This window comes from Elephantulus edwardii, unplaced genomic scaffold (genome assembly GCF_000299155.1).
Source record: "Elephantulus edwardii isolate Elephantulus edwardi_28Jun2011 unplaced genomic scaffold, EleEdw1.0 scaffold00045, whole genome shotgun sequence".
In the NCBI taxonomy this organism is placed as follows: domain Eukaryota; kingdom Metazoa; phylum Chordata; class Mammalia; order Macroscelidea; family Macroscelididae; genus Elephantulus; species Elephantulus edwardii.
Window position 1 is genome coordinate 18,598,316 of NW_006399795.1, and position 14,116 is coordinate 18,612,431.

The 14,116-nt window shown below is 58.4% G+C and overlaps 1 protein-coding gene across 2 annotated transcripts; it reads right to left on the reverse strand.

The window, feature by feature from the left end:
* Positions 1 to 417: 417 nt before the first annotated feature.
* SSBP4 (single stranded DNA binding protein 4) lies at positions 418 to 13,796 on the reverse strand. 2 transcript variants are annotated; one of them, XM_006885879.1, is made up of 18 exons: positions 13,738 to 13,796; positions 6,976 to 7,048; positions 6,722 to 6,783; positions 6,549 to 6,633; positions 3,377 to 3,451; positions 2,982 to 3,047; positions 2,746 to 2,805; positions 2,594 to 2,663; positions 2,399 to 2,469; positions 2,247 to 2,314; positions 1,985 to 2,030; positions 1,867 to 1,902; positions 1,734 to 1,788; positions 1,584 to 1,651; positions 1,417 to 1,495; positions 1,051 to 1,079; positions 770 to 877; positions 418 to 447 (listed from the first exon to the last, which is right to left on the reverse strand). In XM_006885879.1, the coding sequence occupies exons 1-18, from the start codon at positions 13,794 to 13,796 to the stop codon at positions 418 to 420; spliced, it is 1,140 nt and encodes a 379-aa protein (XP_006885941.1). The 2 variants fall into 2 exon arrangements, with proteins under 2 accessions (XP_006885941.1, XP_006885942.1); XM_006885880.1 differs by lacking the exon at positions 2,982 to 3,047.
* Between the last annotated feature and the right edge of the window lie 320 nt (positions 13,797 to 14,116).

A 14,116-nucleotide genomic window follows, 5' to 3' on the forward strand; every position in this document is an offset into this window, starting at 1 on the left:
CAAAACCCAGCTATGGCCCTATTTCCTGGAAGCTCCCAGTACCCACAGCGCCTCTCCTGCCCCTAGTCCTCCAGATGGGGAAAGGGGTGTTGTGCACATATCAGTGAAAAAACAGGCGACCCGGCTACCAAAACACAAAACCAAGTTCCATTTATTGATTCCCCACCCTGCGCCCTGCCATCCGGGGGAAGGCTGGGCTCCAAGAAGCCCCCACTGCACAAAATACAAACGGCGGCAGAAGGGCAGTACAGGAGAGCTTGTCTCTGAGGTCCTTGAGGATTATTTTAGAAAATTAGAAGTCCTTTGTGTGGGCTGTAGAGCCTATCAGGCCTCTGCCTGGGGACCAGGCTCCAGAGCTGTGACCTCTGCACCAGACCCTGGCTTGAGGGTCAGGCTGGGCAGAGGCCAGGGCCCCCATCACACGCTCATAGCCATCCCGGGTGAATACTGCGGAGAGAGGGGGCCCGCGCGGGCAGGCTCAGCTCTGGCCTCAGCTGGGACCCGCCCCCCTCCCGGGACAATGGGGCGGACGGGGGGAAGGGAGGGGGAAGAGGCAGAGATGCAGGGGAGGCCACCCTGGGGTCCCGGGATGGGAAGATGGGCTGGGCGGGAAGGGGTGGGGGAGATTAGGGGTGCCGCGGCCGCCCCCCCACCTGGCCCGCCGCGGTCACGGTCTTGCTCTGGCCCCCCGGCCGCCCCGCCGGGGTCTGCCAGCCAGGCCCCTCCGGCCCGACGCCGCCGCGGGGGGGGAGTCGACGCAGTCGCTTACGCTTTCGCTCGGGAACGGGTGCAGGAAGGTCCCGGCGGCCGCCATCTCGCCGTCGTCCCGCGGGGTGCCCGGGGCGTTACTCAGGCCGGCCACGGCGCCGGGGGAGCTCTGGGGGCGGCTGCGGTCAGCCGGCACCACGCCCCCGGCCCCGCCCTGTGACGCCCCCGCACGGCTCCGCCCTCGGAGGCCGGCCCCCTCGGCGATGCCCTGCCCACACCAGGCTTCTCCCCAGTCCCCCTTTTGCACGCACGCCTGGCCCATCACAAGGGGTGCAGCCTCACCTTCGGCAACCCGTCCATCTCGCCCGAGCCTGTAGAAGGACGGAAAGATGGACATAGCTCAGATGTCCGTCCGCAAGCCGAGCCTCCGGATCCTTCCCCAAGCTCCGCCCCCAGCTGTCGGGCCCAGGAGCGGACGCAAGGAGACTGGGGTGGGTCACGTGGGCAGGGGCGCAGGGACAGGGGGCTAGGCCTAAGAGCCTGGGAGGGGATCCGACCCAGGCAGGGGACACAGCTTGGCAGGGTGCGTGTGTCACTGTGCACAGCCCTCTGCCACAGTCCCACGTGGGCCCCAGAGCAAGCGCCTAGGAACTGGGGCAGATGGTCAGGGGACGCGAGCCATGATGGGGTCCCGCATCGCCCGCTCACCCAGGGATCCGTTCACGTGGTGCGGCTCCATCGCGCTCATGGCGGCCATAGGACCCTCGGGGCCAGGGCCAAGCGGGAACTATGGGCAAGGGGGCAGGGTGGGGGTCAGGCAGCGCCCAAGAGTGCAGACCCCAACTCTTGTAGCCCGCTCAAGCCCCTCCACTCACATTAGCCCTGCCGGTGCCTGGCCCCATGGGGTTCATGATGGTATACATGTTCTCGCTGGAGTTGGAGTCTGGAGAAGAGGTGGGCACAGTGAGGAGATGCAGGCCCAAGGGTCGCCCCTCCAGCCCTGTCCTCCCCTCGCCCAGCCCTACCTCCAGGGCTGGCCATGATGGGTGTTCCAGGGGGCCCACCTCCTCCAGGCGGTCCCTGCACATAAGACAGATGGGGAGGTAAGTAAGGCACCCCCTTCTGCCCCATCACCCCATCAAGGGTTGCTCCACTCACCGTGTAGCTGCCAGGGGAGGAGGAAGAATAGGGGATCTGTGAGAGAGAGCAGCTGTGAGCTGTGAACACTGACAGTTAGGGGGCACCCAGATGCCCACCCACCAAGTCTTGGACTCACCGAGTTGCCACTGGGGCTGGTCCATGGTCCCCGAACTCCTGGGCCCCTAGAAGAAATGGTGGGTACACTCTGGGGCCAGGCGGGGGTGCACAGCACTCCCCTCTCACCATTCACAGCCATGGGTGCTGACTACAGCTCTGGGCCTCAGTTTCCCTACCCGACACACAGACAAAGCCATCTCCAGGCCTCAGGCCCACCCCAGCACAACTGTCATGAATCTGGGCAGTGGCTCACGTGAACACACATGCTCCTGGGGCCTTACATGTTCAGGGTGGGCAGTCCTGGGCCAGCAAGGGGGTTGGGCAGGGGCCGAATGCTGCCTCCGTAGCTCTGTCAAGGTGAAGGGGCCATAAGTAGGGGGATGGCAGGTGGGAGGTGGCCCCTCGGTAAGTCCTCCACCTTGGACAGCCTTACCTGGGGACCAACACCAGCCATGCCCCTGGGAGGTGTTACTCGTTGCATTGAGCCTCCAATGCCTGGATGCCCTGGGGTGGGGTCAGAGAGAAAGGGGTTCAGACTGGGACCACTGTCTCTGTACTGGGAAGTGTGTCAGGAGCTGAGGTTCTGATTGGTGGGGTTGAGCACAGCACCTGTTATGTACCTACTCACCTTGTGCACGTGGGGAGGGGTCCATGGTACCAGGGAGGAGGGGCTGGGAGCCAGGGAGCCCAACTGGAGGCTGTGAAGGGGTGGGACAGTGATGAGTCTGGGGTGTTCCTGCCCATCCAGCCGTGGGCTCCCACCCCCCATCCCTCTCTCACCTGACTTGGCATCCGCAGGGTGGGCCGGGGGCCCCCTGGGAACCGCGGTGACATGAAGGGCTGGAAGAGGTGATTGGGGGGTCAACACCTACCCCCAAACTTCCCCGAAGCTACCCTGTTCATCCTTGCAGGGTTCCCCAGGCCTGGCAGCCCCTCTACAACCCGTGGGACACTTGACGTAAGAGGCAGAGTGGGCAAGGGAGGCTGTGTGTGTGACAGGGGCTACACGCTCTTACCTGGCCATGAGGCCCCATCATAGGGATGTTGGGGTTGTGGGGGGGCGGCTGGGAGCTGGGGGGGCCCTAGGATGACAGAACCAGGAGGGCAGGGGGAACATGATCACTCCAGAGTCCTACTATGCCCTGCAGCCATGCCAGAACAGCCAAGGAAAGACCACTGTGGAAGTGGGGCGGGTGGGCAGGGCAGGTGGGCAGCCCTGCACCTTGCTCCCTTAGAGGAGGGTCCCCAAGTGGAGGAGGCTCTGCAGCCCCAGGGCTCCAGTAACCCCTCTCGCCATGACCCCAAGTACATTTTGGTTATACTTTAGCCTGAGAACTCTCTGTACTTGACTTCCTCCTGCAGTGGTCCACTAGGGATCAGGGGCCTTGGGGCCCCAACTTTTCAGACATACCTGGAAGAAGCCAGGTGCCATGGCATCACTGGGGGCCAGGCTCCCCATCACAGGACTGGGGGCTGCTGCAGTGCTCTGCAGAGTAAGGGAGACAGTGAAGGGCAAATGAGGCTTGGTTCCCAGCATGCCCTTTCTTCTCTCAGGGCAGGGACCAGGTGGCTCTGCTGATGTGCCACATTCAGGGCCTCCTGTCCTGACACACGCATGGGCGAGTTCGTGGGGGCAGCAGGCCTTACAGGAAGAAGCCCTGTTTAGCAACAATGGACTGGACTCATGACATGGGGTTGCCAAAGTCCCATAGGGAGACCAGAGGTCTGGGGCTGAACCTCAAAATTCTCAAGCTTGAGGAGCCTGTGGGTCTAGAGTGGTCCCCACCAGACACTAGGCGGGGAGGGCCTCTGGGCAGAAGGCTAGGTCAGAGCTGCCTAAAGACCCTGGTCTAGTAAACAAGCATTTATTCTTTACATTGAAGCATCTGTACCCTTTGTGGGCTCACAGTGGCCCCGTGCTGCAGGGTAGACTGTCCTCCACTGGGTTCTCAGTGGTTGGCTTGCTGGAAGCAGATAGCCCAATTTTCTTCCAAGGTTCCTCTGAGTTGATGTGACCCTCAAATCTTTTGGTTTAAGAGCTGACTGCTTCATTTTTTGCACCACTCAGGGACTCTTCACCCTCTTAACTATGCAGGTTGGCCTCTTCCTAGCTGGCATGACAGCCTGATGAGTGGGGTCCTCAAACCCAACCCTGTTGCCACTGAGTAAATTCTGACTCCCAGAGACCCTTCAGGACACAGCAGAACTACCCAGCGGGTATCTAAGGCTGTCCTCTGTAGGGACGTAGACCACCACAGCACGTAGGCACAAGTGGTGCCTTGAAGCACAGCTCGCTCTATGCACCCGAACACTGGACTACTGCGCCACTGGGGCTCCTTAGCGCTACCCCAGCTAAAACCATCCAACAGAAACACAAGTCAGTAGCAACTCAGCAACTTTTGGTTGGTTCGTTGGGTCAGACCTCCAATCCGGAGGTATCTTAGGTTAGGAGAGTGGTAGACACTGAGTCTGGGGGGCATATTCCCAAGGGTCTCTGAGCCCTCTGTTGTGAGGGAAGCCGAATATCAAATTTACTAATAGTAGACCAAATACTATATCAGGAAATGAGGGATGCTTAATACAAGCTGAAGGTCACCTTGTGGCACTAAGGTGTTCCCTAAGAGTCAACATTGTTCTTAGTTTGTGTCAACTGAATCCCTCCAACCTGAGATTAGCATAAAGAGGAACTTGGCCTTATCTGTAAACGACTTCACCATTATCCTTTGTTTTTGTTTTGTACTTCCTTATGATTTTACTTTATTTACCTTCCTTATGATTCTAAAGAAATACTCAGAGAAGCATGGCTTGGGGCCTTCAGTCATGGGAACTGTTGGCCCCCTGTTTTTCACACTCTCTGTTCTATATCATTCTTGGTAGTCTGTCTCATTATTAATAATTATAAAATTATTTCATTCTTTGGGACCCTCGGTCTGCAACACTGTTGTCTTCCACCAGGCTGAGGATCTGTTCTGTCACCACTGTCGCACCCGTGCCCAACAGTACAGAAGCCCTGGATCCACATACAGAGTGAGTGTGTGAGAGTGTGTGTATGAACAGTGCTCTGATCAGAACAGAACCTCTGCTGTACAGTGTCCCTGAAAACATCCTCTCTCCCCCTCCTCAATTGTAGCCCAGTTCCCTCTGACCCTTGCCCAAAGCTACCTAGTAAGCGCTCTACCTTGGAGCACTAAACTGGGGGTAGGACAGGGGGCAGCCCCCACAGGTCCACATGATCCTACGGTCCAGCAAAAATCCTGTGAAAAGCATCCCTATGGGAGTGGAGCATGGCTGAACATGCCCCCCAGGTCCCCTGAATGCCCCCCAACACCGTGGCCTGACTAGAGATGCCCACCTCAAAGGCTGGAGCACCTCAGAGCCCCAAGTCAGCTCCCACGAGGTACCCCATGAGCTAGTGGGGTGAGAAATCCCCCTTCAAGTTCAAGTGGGCTCAAGGGCATTTCCTGGGCCAACAAAGAGTTGTTCAGGAGAGTGTAAGTTGTGTAGGCCCCCAGTCCCCAAGGCACCCCAACTTTAGGCCCTGTGGATTCATTCTGGCCTATCCTGCTCCCACTCCTTCTGCACCACCAAGTGGTACAGGCCAGACCCCCCACGTTAATAATCCTCAGAGGCGCCCCGGCCCAGGGCTCCCGTTGCCATGACGACGGGCTGGGCGTGCTAGCATTTCCTGGAGACGCCAAGGTCAGGCCAGAGTCTGCGAGCGCAGGAGACGGGAAGCCGGACCTGCAGGGGCCCCTCCCAGGCAGCAAAGCCAGGCAGGATGAGCTCCCAGCTTCCGCCTGTGCGTGGGGACCCTGTATCCTTGTCCACCCCCCTTCTCTCAGATGCCCCTGCACTGCTGTGGCAATCTGCACACACCCGGGTGAAGCACCTTGTTCCAAAGTCTGGCAGAAAGGGGGTGTGCAGGGCCAGGAGACCCCTAAGAGAGGCATAGAGGGGGCTGGGGCTCAACCAAGGCCCATACAGAAGTACCCACTGACCAAAGAATTCCAGACACCCTCCACTCAGGGCCGAGGGGAAGCAGTGCACCCAATGGGGAAGAACAGTAGGAAGGCCCCAGCACACTGAGGAGGGGGCATCTGCAGGAACACAGGTCCCCTAACCTTTGCGATTTCACCAGCCTGTGTGGGGTGGCCCTCAAAAATCCACGCCCCTGGGGAATCCTTAGGGGAACAGCATTGCAGACTTAGCTAGGGATGCAAAGGCGCCAGCAAGGGGTGACCACAGTGAGGAGGCCAAGGGGCTGCCATCTGCTCCTGCCCCCACCAGCCTCCTCTCCAGGAGGGTCTTTTACAGCCCCGACCCCCTCAGCCCTGTGGGAAATTGAAGACAGAGAAGTCTCGTGGACGAGTATGACCGCAGGTGTCCCCAGTGTTCTTGGAGGTCCCTGTCTTCAGGCTGGCATTCAGCCCAGTCAGCTACCCAGCCGCCCGAGGAACTCAGAAGGGAGGACAGCAGGGGTAGGCGGGAAGGAGAGGACACACGGAGCCACCCACTGGGAGTGACCAGGGCCCCGGGCCACACCCCCTGTGTCCGCCCACCAGGCTCTGTCCCTCTACACTCACGTAGTCCTGGAAAGCCTTGGCCTCGCTGGAGTGTTCGCAGGCCTCTCTGCGGTCGGGGGCGGCGCAGTACAGGTCCCAGAACACACTGTGGGCAGGATGGGCGGTGGTCCCTCCGGGCCGGCTCCGGCGTTCCCCCCCCCCCCGCCCTCGCGCCTCCCCACCCCTGCACGCACCACCACCAGGAATGCAGGAACCCAGGGGGCTCCCCCAGCGTGATGTTCTTCTCCCATCGGATCTGCCAGGAGAGAGAAGGCAGGCAGGTGAAGGGAGCTTTCTGTGTCCCCACCTGTGGGCCCCCCAGGGAGCAGGAATCTGGGCAGAGAGGGAGGGGCCACCTTTGTTATACTCAATTCCGGGGTTCTGGGGCAACCCCATCCCACCAGTCAGAGCTAACAGCAAAGGGGCCAGCTGGGATGGGCGCCCCTACCTCTGACAGAAAGGTCTGGGCCGACTTCTGGGCTCCTACGTGCAGCAAATACTCATAGACGTACAAAGCCAGCCTGGGGTGGAGGGGAAACTGGGGATCAGACTCAACAGGGTCCCCACTCCCAGCCCCTCACTGTGCCTACCTTCAAGCCTTTTATTGCCATGTCCCATCATCTGGTCTGGGACGCCAATACTCCCTTCACAGGAGAGGGCAGCCGACCACCACCAGCCTGCAGGCTTCCCCCCACTGCAGCCCTCTAAGAAACCTCCACCTCAACCTTCGCTTGAAGACAGAATTCTGTTCAGTTCAACAGCTTCTCAGGGTCAAGGTCATGGCCCTATTCAGGGTACAAGAGACCCACAAGCCACTTCTCAAGAGAGCTCCCCAAGACATGCCTCCTTGGCTGCTACCCACTCCAAACCAACTCCACCTGAGGGACTGGATGGCACCAGCACCAGAACAACCCTCCCTAGTCCGCTGTCCATCCTCAGCCTCCACCTCCAAGTCCCTCCCGCTGCCTAACCAGGCCCCACAGCTGTGGCCTCGGACTCAGCCCTGTAACCCAAGGCTGGGCCTCCCCAGGGTTGGCCTGAGATTGGGTGCTGAAGGCAGCAGGCAGCATGGGGCCCTTGGGGCCTCTTCTCACTCAGGGCTGCCTCCCTCACCTCGCCCCAGGCCGCCCTCCCAAACCCTCCCAGCTGGCAGGGCCCCATCTGAAAATAACCTTCTCCTGACTCAGTCCTGCTCTCCCGGCCCCTCCCAGCCAGACTCCTTCATTAGTGCCTCCCTTCCCAGCACCCTCTTAGTTCTCAGTCCCCCAGAGCTCCAAGTCACCTTAAGGCAGCTCTTCCTGCCCGCCTGCCCCCCCCCCAACATTGATCTCTGCCTTTCAACCTCTCCCACCCCTCTATTAGTTCATCCATCTGGCCACTCATCCTTTCTGGAACACTGGCTGAGCACCTCCTTAGGCAGTGGTGGGATCCTGGTCTCCTGCCCTCCAGGAAGTCATGCTCTTATGAGGAGGGGGAGGAACAGAAATGGTGGAGCCTGGATGGGGGTTACAGTGAAGGGGGAGTCCTGGTGGGATGGAGCAGCGCTGCTAAGCCAAAGGTTGGGGGCCTCCGGTGATCTGAATCCACCAGTGACTCCGAGGGAGGATGGGAAGTCTCCTCCTGATGCAGTTTATGGCCTCTAACCTATGGCGGCGCAACCAGCTGGGCCGCAGTGAATTACCCAGTGAAGAGAACTATGGCGGGTGGGTCAGTGATGGGGGCGTGGTCTAGGTCAGGGCAGCACGGCTAGTGGGGCAGGATGGGGATGGACAGGACAACTTCCCAGGCTGAGAATAACTGGTGACCAGTGTCAGCCTCTGCAGGTTTGAGGGGGACGGGATCAGGGAGTCCAGGGCTACAGAGCCCTCAAGAGCACCTTCCAGCTCAGGAATCCTCAGATTCCAGGCCCCCTTCCTCCCTCGGCCTCTGGCGAGGATGTCTTCATTCCCAGAGACGCCAGCTTTGGGGTATGCTGAGGGGCAGGCCATCCTGGCGAACCTAATGCTTTAGGGATCGGAGTGGGCGGCACAAAAGGCCACGGGTGAGACAGCCAGAGACACAATTAAGAGGTCCAGGATGGAAGGGCGGGGGATGAGGGGACAAGAGAAGGGGTGGTGCCTTCTCCACATGCCCCCTGCTCCACTGTTCAAGAGCACCCCTCATGAGGCTTCGAACAAACCCCAGACCTCATTTCCCTAGGCTCCCCTCCTGGTCCCTGGCTGCCACCACGTCTCTCAGTCCTTAGCTCCCAGTGGTGGCCTCCCCTCCCATCCTGATAATACCTGGAGCAGCCACCATGCGTGGAGTCTTCTGTCTTATGACACCCACCCACCTCCCCACATCTGATGGGTCAAAGATGCCGCCTGCTTGGCCTGAGGGGGATGCTTAGTCGAGGTGTGGACATGTATCTGCTCCAGGACCTTTACACCTGCTGTCCACCCGTGGGGGGCCTTCAATGTTCCCAAGCAGCGACCTCCTTGCCCCTTCCGCCCTGTACCTGCCACAGCCTGCACTGCCTGCCTGTCGCCCTCTCCCCCTGGGCCATGAGGTTGAGGGCACTGTCTTGTTCTCCCTCCCCTCAAAGCTGGGGTATCTTGAACACCATCTTCACAGAGACTGTGTCAATGAAATATTTTATTCCGAGGATGACAGCTCAGAAAAGTTCTTGGTTTTTTTGCAGATCTGCCCTTGCACACTAGTACTTTTATTTCTGTACCAGGAGCTACAACTCAAGAACTACAGGGGGGTGGGCTCTGGTGGTCTAGTGGCAAGAAGATACACTGCAATCCCAAAGGTGAGCGGTGTGAATCCACCAGATGCTCTGCTGGAGAAGGAGGGACAATCTCCTCCTGTACCAGTCAGATCCGATTTGACTGTACACACACAAAAAAATAATTTTTTTAAAAAAAAAAGAACTGCAGGTGGCTTGCTTTTAGAAGACTGCATTAGAGGATACAGAATTTGGGGACCTCTACGGCTGTCCCTTCAGTGAGAGCTTCCTCTTAGGGGATGCCAGGTTAATGGGCGAAGGTCACTGCTCCAACTCTCCAGCTCAGCATCAAGACAAGTGGATCCCCATCCCACATGGGCCCCTCCTATCATGTGGTCTTTACCCTAAAACCCTGCACCAGCAGCATGTATGACCTGGAGGACACGGGGTATCTGTACCAAGAGTTCTGTAAGGAGCAGTAAGGAATGAAATGTACCCCTATCCAATTACTGACAACTATTACACCCACTCACTTATGTGTTGCTGTGATGCTAAAAGCTATGGCACCAGTATTCCAAATCCCAGCAGAGTCATCCAGTTTCATTGAAGCTTTTAGACATGACAGACTAGGAAGAAAGACCTGGCTACCTACGGGGAAGATCAGTCACTGAAAACCCTATGGATCACAGCGCGTTAGTGTCTGATACAATTCTGGATGACGAGCCCCCTAGGCTGGAAGACACTGAAAATATACATTGGCCACAAGCACAGACTTAGTGCATATGGACAACAGTGAAGATAAGATGGGCCGTTCCATTGCATGTGGGGTTGTTACGAGTTGCAACCAACTCAACAGCAGCCAAGTACATTATAATGGGGTTCTCTGCCCTTCATTTCTGGATACACACATGCACTGGTGGTCTGGGGACCCCTTATCCCATCACCTCATCACACTTCCTTATCTGCTGTCACCTTGTCTTACCCATCTTGTTAGTCCCTCTAATGGCACTCCCCAAAGCCTCACCCTGACACCTTTACTCTCAGTCCAAGCCACACCTGTCCTGTCCTCTGCCCACTCCAGCAGTCTAAGGGACCTCAAGTCTTAAGTCCTGTCACATCCTCCCTGCCTCACAACCCTCTGTGGCTCCCGATTCCCTCACCCTTCTGAAACTGCCTCCTGCCCTAGGGTCTGCAGACCCCCATAAGCCCCATAAATCCAATGATCCATGTACCCACACAGCCCCCAAAGGATGTCCTGGCTGAGTGTGGGAGCCCAGCAAGACAGGGGACAGGAAACAGTGATCCCTGGCTCGCTGGATTTGTGAACAAACTGCCTGGAGGAACTGGGCAGCTGCAAGCCAACAGTGGGAGCAGGATGTGAGTTGCCTGGCCCACACCATTCCTGTAACTGTCTCAAACACACGCAAATGTGGGAGCAAAAGAACATCACCCTCAGCACACCCCACTCCTAAGAGCAGAGTCCCAGGGGCCACAAGGAAGCGACAAAGACGTTTCGCCTATGCAGTCACCTTATGTTACCACCAACCAGCCAAGGCCAACGGTTAAGACAGATGTGCTGATTAGCTCTGGGTAGCGGCACCCTTGGGGTGATCTGCAGGCTGGAGATGTTCACAGTTCCCCCTACCCCCACCTCCCTACAGCCTTCTCTTTGTGCCCCACCCTCACCTAACCACACTCCCTGCCTGATGTCACCACTTGTCCAGCTGAGAGCCCTGGAAGGCAGGCCTCTGGTCAGTACCCAGGACCTTTCTGGGTCAGGCTAGGATGAGGAGGGACATCCCCACCACAGCTCCACCCCATGGGTCTCTATAGGTGTCAAAGGGGGTTGGGGCCTGGGGCCAGAGGGAGGGAGGAAGGCGAAGGCTGGTGTTAGCTGCCTTCAAGTTCATTCTGACCTATGGTGACCTTATATGTGCAGAGGAGAACTAACTTTTCCAAAGAGTTATCAAGGAGGTGACCTTTCTGAAGCTGATCACCAACACTTTCTTCTAAGGCACCTCTGGTGAGTTCAAATCATCAACCTCGCAGTTGGTTGAACACAAAGCATTTGCCCCAGCCAGAAACTCTGAATGGAAGGGAGGCCTCACTTAAGGAGACTAGAAGGTGAGAGCAGGTAAGGAAACACCATTTTAGATAGTTGGGGACCCAAGCTAGTCCACTTTACCCCACTTCTCTGAGGAGGAAACCAAGGCCCAGACAGGAAGTGGCTGGGCCAGGGGCTGACACTTCCTGAGGGCTGACTGTACCCAGTTTCCATCCTCAGCCTGTCACTGAGTCCCTCTGAGAGTTCTCAGGGCCAGGGGCCCATGTCTCAGGTCAGGATACTAAAGCTCAGAGAAAGCCTCTCGCTAGCAGGGAGCCCCACGCCTCAGGGCCGCTGAGCCCCTCAACCTTGTCAGTGAAATGAGGGAACTCAACCATCATTTTCCAAATTTCCATTAGCAGCAGAGTCTGTCTTAAACCTAGGGTTCACAGAGGGAGGCCCCTATGCATGAAACAAGGTGGGTGAGTTGGTGGGGGGCACAGGATAGCTCTGCAGAAGAGACCTTCAGCTTCCCCACCCAGAGCTGAGACAGTGCCTGGGATCCAGCATCCTTCAGGCGCCTCTGTAGGGCTGGTGGAGTGAGATTCTTCTCTAGCTGGACTGCCACCTCTCTTGGGATGTCCATCAGGGTCAAAATGCAACTCAGAAACCCAAGACCTCAGCTGAAGTCTACTATTCCCTGCTTCTCTCATCTCCATGGATACCACCTCAGTCCATCTAGTACCCAGACACCTTTACTTACCCACGCCCTCCATAGCAGACTCATGTGACCACAAGGTGCCCTCCTGGGTGGCTCCTCCCCTAGCTAAGTCCTACCCCAGGGCCTTTGCACAAGCTTGCTCCCTGCCAGCAGTCTGCACTGCTGATAGCTCCTATTTCACACGCCTGTCTCCACATCCCCACTCTGCTTTCCTCACAGCACATCTCCAAATCTGGCATTGTCATAATGATTTTCTAGGTACTTTGTTTCTCCTAGGATGCGATCTTCTTAGAGCTGGGGATCTGCTTCCCGACGACAACCACACCAGAGTAAGTGACCACCTCCACAAAGTAGGGGGAAGCAGCCAGAGCCCAAGGTTGGGTGGGGATGCAGGGTTGAGGCTGTCAACACCAAGACTCCTTGGGGAAAGTCAGCCTAGGCCTGAGAATGGAGGAGCAGCATCCTAGAACTGTGCCCTTGAGCAAGGGAGCCTGACAGGACAGTGACCGTCCAACATCTCTTAGCCTTGTTTTTGGATGACCCTGTGGTTAGGCAGCAGGAGGAACACACATTCTTTGGGGTCAGCTCCAGGAGGACCAGGAAGGTCTCAGGGACAGATGTCACAAAGGCATCCAGGGCTGTTCTTCACCTATGCTTTGGAACTCCTCAAGATGCCCCACACCCACCTAACTTACAGGATCTTTTCCTCCTGAAAGCCTTAACATGATTCGTTAATAAAGTGACAAACCAGTGGGGGCCCTTGAACTGGGAAAGCCACTGTAAGAATCACTTTCCCAAGTGTCAATTTGTCACATGACCCCCAAATCTTAAGAGAGGCACTGTGATCATGCCTGCAGTTTTCAGGGACTGATAGTGAGCCAGGCAGAGGAGCCAAAGCCCCACAGCAGGTCAGGGAAGGGTCGTCGCCCCTCCCCCGACTCTGGAAGCACCCAGACTGCGGCAACCTGCGCATCCCGAAAGGGCTCAGACAACAACGAGCCCCTGGATGCAGAGGCCGCCAAACTCTGCAAGGCCTTGGGGGTCCACTGAGCCTGCCCCCGCAGCTGCCCTAGGAGGGCAGGGTGGACAGGTGGCCAGTGTTCCTCCGGCCTCTCCTGGCGCAGAGCTTCCAGATCCGCCAGTCCCACCCACTGGGAAAACCCCTCCATCAGGATGCAAGAGGTGGTGCCCACCTGGTCCCGCACATTCTGCAACCCCCAGCTAAGGGGCTCATGCACCCCCCTAAACTGCGGGCCCTCTCAACTCTCATACCCTTCAGACCGTTTCTGCCGCCTTAAATCTCGCGTCCCTCGGGACTGGCACCCCTAGAAGTCGTGTGACCTCTCAAGTCCCTCGGGTCTTGGGTGTCCCTTTAATTGTTGCAACACTTTGAGTCTTTCAAGCACCTCATCTTTCGCGCCCCCTCAAGTCTCCAGCCTCCTCGCAACCCGAGATCTGTGTTCCCCCATCTGCGCTCCTCAGGTCTTCTGTACCCTCAAGCCTTGCGCCCCCTTATTTCTCAAGCCACCCTAAATATTACGCCCTTTGGGTCCCTCTCGACCACTAAACTCTTGCGACTCCTCGCCCCTCGGGTCTCGCGCGCGTCCGCCCGTCTCGCAGCCCCGCGCGTTCTGCGCGCGCCCACCGCCCCGCGCCCACGTGCCTCGCGCGCCCGCCCTCCCGCCGCCGCCGACGTCCGGGCCCACGGAAGTCCCGTACACCGTGACCCACTCACTTCTCGCGGGCTTGGCTGTCGGAGGGCACGGCCGAGCCCTTGCCCCCCTTGGCGTACATTCTGCTCCGCGCCGTCCCGCCGGGCCCACACCTGTCAAGCGGCGCCGCGGACCGCGCTCGCCGTCGCCATGGCTACCCCGCGCCCCGAGTCTCACAGAGCCCAGACTCGCGCACCCGACGCGGGCATCTCCCGCGCGGGGGAGCTCGCAGCGGCGGCGGCGCCAGCTTCGGCCCGTGCGCGGGTTTTATTTTTTTTTTTTTTCCTCTAGCTTCCCTCAGCGCCGGCTGTTCCGGGAAGCGCGCGCCCCCCCTCCGCCCGCTTGCGCGCGCCCCCGCCCGCCACCACCTCCCCCGCCGCCCGCGGGCGCCGCTCTTAAAGG